The sequence below is a fragment of the Manacus vitellinus genome, unplaced genomic scaffold (assembly GCF_001715985.3).
Source record: "Manacus vitellinus isolate BGI_N305 unplaced genomic scaffold, ASM171598v3 scaffold_46_pilon, whole genome shotgun sequence".
NCBI classification, from domain to species: Eukaryota; Metazoa; Chordata; class Aves; order Passeriformes; family Pipridae; genus Manacus; species Manacus vitellinus.
Genome location: NW_021940578.1, coordinates 5,600,593 through 5,606,320, shown reverse-complemented (window position 1 = coordinate 5,606,320; position 5,728 = coordinate 5,600,593). Strand labels below are relative to the sequence as shown.

General features: G+C 44.7%; 1 protein-coding gene across 1 annotated transcript in view; it reads left to right on the top strand.

Moving 5' to 3' along the window:
- The window catches only part of TNFRSF18 (TNF receptor superfamily member 18), a 5,955-nt gene extending 4,025 nt beyond the window's left edge, over positions 1-1,930 (top strand). Inside the window, exons 5-6 of the mRNA XM_029962405.1 lie at positions 153-290; positions 1,776-1,930. Of these exons, the coding sequence (XP_029818265.1) occupies positions 153-290; positions 1,776-1,930 (293 nt within the window). The remainder of the gene's footprint in view (positions 1-152; positions 291-1,775) is intronic.
- The last annotated feature ends 3,798 nt before the right edge of the window (positions 1,931-5,728 follow it).

Below are 5,728 nucleotides of genomic sequence, written 5' to 3'. Positions count from 1 at the left end.
ACACCCTTGACTTGGAACTCGCCCTCTTTCCTCAGGAACTCATTTTCCCCCGAAAAACTAAATTAACACCTAAACTTCCTTAAAATATCTCTCCTTTAACAACAGCCTGGGCACATAATTCCTTAATTGTGATTAAATCTCTTTAATTACAGCTCTCCTGCCCTCCAGCTCCCTGTCCACCACCATCCTGGCCATCCTGACGGCCGTGGCCGTGTTCGTGCTCATCCTGCTCACCTTCCTCCTGCACTTCTGCATCTGGACCCTGAAGGACAAATATTTCGCAGCTGAGGGTAAGGACACCCTCGGGGGCTCTCCAGGAGGCCGAGTGGGATAAATGAAGCTGGAATAAATAGAATTTATGTGGATTTACCAAGTGGTTTGGGGCAGGTCACGCCACAGGATAGCTGGGGTGGGAAGGGGATCATCCCTTCCAACCCCAATGACAGAGGGCAGGGTGAGATGGGATATTGGGGAAAAAATCCTTCCCTGGGAGGGTGGTGAGGCCCTGGAAGGATTCCCTATCCCTGGAAGTGTCCAAGGCCAGCTTGGAGCAACCTGCTCTAAGGGAAGGCGTGGGGCTGGTTTAAAATCCCTTCCAACCCCACTGACAGAAGGCAGGGTGAGATGGGATACTGGGACAAGAATCCTTCCCTGGGAGGGTGATGAAGCCCTGGAATGGATTGCCCAGAGGATTCCCCATCCCTGGAAGTGTCCAAGGCCAGCTTGGAGCAACCTGCTCTAACAGAAAGCACAGAGTGGGTTTAACATCCCTTCCAACCCCATTGACAAAGGGCAGGGTGAGATGGGATTTTGGGGAAAAAATCCTTCCCTGGGAGGGTGGTGAGGCCCTGGAATGGATTCCCCATCCCTGGAAGTGTCCAAGGCCAGCTTGAACACTTGCTCTTGGACCTGCTCTAAGGGAAGGCGTGGGGCGGGTCTAACATCCCTTCCAACCCAACCCGTGCCACGATTCCACCACTTCCATCCCTCCCTCTTTTTGGGAAGGTCTTTGGGACCCCCGAGGTGTGTGGAGACTGAGTTTGGATTTATTGACATTTCCCTGCTTTGAAAATAGGCATTAGAATAATAATAGTAATAATCATTACTATATAACATTATATAGTAATTAATATTAATTATTATTTAAACATCAACTTAACATTGATAATATTAAATTAATAATTTAAATTAATTCTTAATTAATATGGTTAATATTCAGTTAATTAAATTAAATACTGAACGGGTTTGGGGGTGGGTTGCTGAGTGTCACTCAAGTCACACCACAGGGTGGGAAGGGGATCATCCCGTCCAACCCCACTGACAGAGGGCAGGGTGAGATGGGATATCAGGAAATAAATCCTTCCCTGGGAGGGTGGTGAGGCCCTGGAATGGATTCCCTATCCCTGGAAGTGTCCAAGATCAGCTTGGAGCAACCTGCTCTAAGGGAAGGCACAGAGTGGGTTTAAAATCCCTTCCAACCCCACTGACAGAGGGCAGGGTGAGATGGGATACTGGGGAAAAAATCCTTCCCTGGGAGCGTGGTGATGTCCTGGAATGGATTCCCCATCCCTGGAAGTGTCCAAGGCCAGCTTGAACACTTGCTCTTGGACCTGCTCTAAGGGAAGGCACGGGGCAGGTCTAACATCCCTTCCAACCCAACCCGTGCCACGATTCCACCACTTCCATCCCTCCCTCTTTTTGGGAAGGTCTTTGGGGCCCCCCGAGGTGTGTGAGGAGCCTCGTGGGTGCAGTTGCTGTCCTTGTTGTCACTGCAGACGTGGACCATCACTTCCCTAGGCCGCCGGCGGCTCGGCAGCTCCCGGAGACCTCCAGCATCCAGTTCCCCGAGGAAGAGCACGGAGGAAAGACGGCCGAGGAGAAGCTTTCCATGCTGTCCCTCAGGGTCTCCAACGAGCTCTCCACCAGATAAACTGCTCTGGGGCGCCGTGGGAACGGGGAGCTGAGCTTTCCCCAAGGAACAGGAGGAAGGGGATGGGCTGTGAAGCATCGGGAGACCCGCAGCGAGGAGGAGGAGCAGGAGGAGGAGGACGAGGAGCGGCTTTTTGGGGCATTTTGGGGCTTTGCTCTCAACAAACCTGGCTTTGGGAAATGAAAATCCTACTGATTCATTCCTGAGGGCGCTCTCCCAGCTTTTCCCTTGTCCAGAGTGATGCCCACGGTAAGGGAACAGGGCACAGGGAGAAGGAATATTCTTATTCCCTCATTTATCCCCGAGCTGCTTTTCCCTCCTGCCAAACCCTCCTGGTGTTCCTCTGCCCCCATTCCATCCTCTCCTCTGCCATCCCAGAAGAAGGTGCTGCTCAGGCCCAGTTCTCAGGGCACAGAGGTTCCCTTGGGAAGCCACAGAATTTGCAGGGAAACCAGGGATTAAAAAAAAAAAGGGAGTAATTCTTGTCCCGTCCCTCAGCAATCCCTGTGCCTGGAATATTGGCTCCCAAAAGGGACACTTCCCAACACCTCAAAGGAGGATCAACCTGCCTAGAGGAAGACATTGGCTTGAATGAGTTTATAGAGCAGGAAAAAGACAGTGGAAAACAGGAAAAAGCCCAACATTGATGGGTTTTTTTCCCCCCTGCCCCTGAAGAAAAAGAACAAAAGCTTTTTTTTTTAATCTTACCTTAGTGCTCCTCCAGTTTCCTGGAGCTGGAAATGAATTATTCTGCCCGAATTTCGAGGGGCAGCTGGAGCTGGCTGCTTTCTGACACTGATTTCAAACAAGGCTCTACCCTATGGCTTCAAATAGTTGAGTCTTTTTTAAATACAATTATTTTTTTGTGCTGTGTGACTGCATTCAAAGCCCTTTTTGCCTTCTGGTGGAAGCTGCTTGGGGTTGGACACTACTGACAGAATCAGCTCGAGGCAAAAACGACTCTTTTGAGTTTCAAAAGTGACTTTTCACTTGCCAAAATAACTTTTCAGCCTCCACAGGGGGGGTATAAATCCTTCCCAGCACAGCCCCAGCATCAGCTCCCTCCTTAGAGATCCCAGAAACAGGATTTAATCCTAAATTAAACCCTGCCAGATAAAGGAGTTGGTGTTAATCACCCCAGAGGGGATTATTCCAGGTAGGAATGACAGGCAGAGAATCCTAAAACCTGGGCCAGGTTGTTATCCCAGCCAGCTCAGAGGGACTGGATCACTCTTGGATCCAGGGAATTATGAACCAGTTTGGGCTGGAAGGGACCTGAAAAATCATCTCATTCCACTGAGGTGACTCAGGGAATCCAGTCCACAACTCATTTATGGCAGAGAGGAAGAGCTAATTAGTTAAAATTCAGCTTGTCCATCACGATCCTGAGGAATTCCCGGCTCTCCAACATTCCTGCACTGCCACATCTCCTGGAATTCTTTAGGAATCTCATCCTGCCTCCCAGCTCCTTTCCAGACACTCTCAGCTGGCCTTTCCTGACCTTTCCCCCGAGGAGGGCTTAGAAATCCTGAATAAAAGATTCATTTTATCCCTCATGAGCATGGTTTTATTGCTGAATATTCCCTTATTGCTGAATATTCCATTGCTGAATATTCCCTTATTGTTGAATATGCCATTGCTGAATATTCCCTTATTGTTGAATATTCCCTTATTGTTGAATATTCCCTTATTGTTGAATATTCCCTTATTGCTGAATATTCCCTTATTGCTGAATATTCCATTCCTGAATATTCCCTTATTGCTGAATATTCCATTCCTGAATATTCCCTTATTGCTGAATATTCTCTTATTGCTGAATATTCCCTTATTGCTGAGTATTCCCTAATTGCTGAATATTCCCTAATTGCTGAATATTCCCTAATTGCTGAATATTCCCTAATTGCTGAATATTCCCTAATTGCTGAATATTCCCTAATTGCTGAATATTCCCCTATTGCTGAATATTCCCTTATTGCTGAATATTCCCTTATTGCTGAATATTCCATTGCTGAATATTCCATTGCTGAATATTCTCTTATTGCTGAATATTCCCTTATTGCTGAATATTCCTTTATTGCTGAATATTCCTTTATTGCTGAATATTCCTTTATTGCTGAATATTCCATTGCTGAATATTCCATTGCTGAATATTCCCTTATTGCTGGAATATTTCATAAGTAAAATTTCATTTTATTTTATTCCTGACAAATTTTATTTTATTTTATTTCTGGCAAATTTTATTTTATTTTATTCCTGACAAATTTTATTTTATTTTATTCCTGTCAAATTTCATTTTACTTTATTCCTGACAAATTGTATTTTATTTTATTCCTGACAAATTTGATTTAATTTTATTCCTGGCAATTTTTATTTTATTTTATTCCTGCCAAATTTGCAACCAAATTCTTTTTTTAATTGAATTTTCAACTGAATTATTTTGTCACTGAATTTTCAACCAAATTCTTTTGTCACTGAATTTGACACTAAATCTTTTTTTTTATTTAATTTTCAACTGAATTCTTTTGTCATTGAATTTGACACTGAATTCTTTTGTCTCTGAATTTTCAACCAAACTTTTTTTTAGTGAATTTTCAACCGAATTCTTTTATCACTGAATTTTCAACCCAATTCTTTTTTTTAATTGAATTTGCAACCAAATCCTTTTGTCACTGAATTTTCAACTAAATTTTTTTTTTATTGAATTTTCAACCCAATTCTTCTGTCATTGAATTTTCAACCAAATTCTTTTTTTTAATCGAATTTTCAACCAAATCCCTTTGTCACTGAATTTGCAACCAAATTGGTTTTTTACTGAATTTGCAACCGAATTCTTTTGTCACTGAATTTGACATTGCATCTTTTTTTATCGAATTTGCAACAGAATTCTTTTGTCACCGAATTCTTTTGTCACCGAATTTTCACCCCAACCCTCTCAGCACTTGCACTTCTTTCCCTTCCTGCCTCCCCCTCTCTCATTTCCTGCCCGTTCCCTCCGCCGGCTTTTCAAGCTCCCGCCACCAAACGAGCAGGAAAAAGCGGCTACCAAAGTGTTTCCTGCAGAGAAACAGCAAATTTTGGGTTAAGAAACCCTCCAAGGGCGTGAGGAATAAATTCTGAGTGCCCAGGGGAAGCCTGGCTGAGGTTCACGAGGCTTTTTGGGGGCTTTGAGGGGTCAGTGGAGATAGAAACAGGCTAAGCTGGGCCTGATTATTCCGTGGAAATTCAGATTTTTCCCGCCCTACCTGGAAGAGCAGTTCCACTTTCTGCTTGCTGCTCGTTGCCCCAAAGGAAAGGAAAGCTCGTGGCACCAAAGGAAAGCTCCTGGCTCAGAACTGAGAGCTTGGAAAGAGTGTTTCAGTTTCCCTCAGAAAGAACAATATTTATTGTGCCCTTGCCCTGATGTTTGACTCAGGTGGTGGCTGAATTTTCAGCTCAAATCGCAGAGTTTAGGGGGTTTTGTGGCGGTTGGAGACCCCCAAAAATCCGATTTCCAAGGCCAAGCCCCCCTCCCACAACTCACCCCAGCAGGAGAGGGGTTTTCCAGGCACAGCAAAAGACTCAATATGGGGGGGAAGGGAATTATATTTCAATTATTCCCCAAATCATCTCACCTCTAGGCCCTCCGGCTCCCAGGGGGGGCAATTTCAAACCAAGACAAGTTGTAAAGTCCTGGTTTAAACTGCAGGTCGATCTGGCCTGGAGGGTAAAATAAAGAGGGTTCTCTTTCAAATTGTTGGCATTCGGTGAAATACTCAAAAGCTTTTGGTTTTCTCAAATCTCTTTTCAAAGGAGAAAACA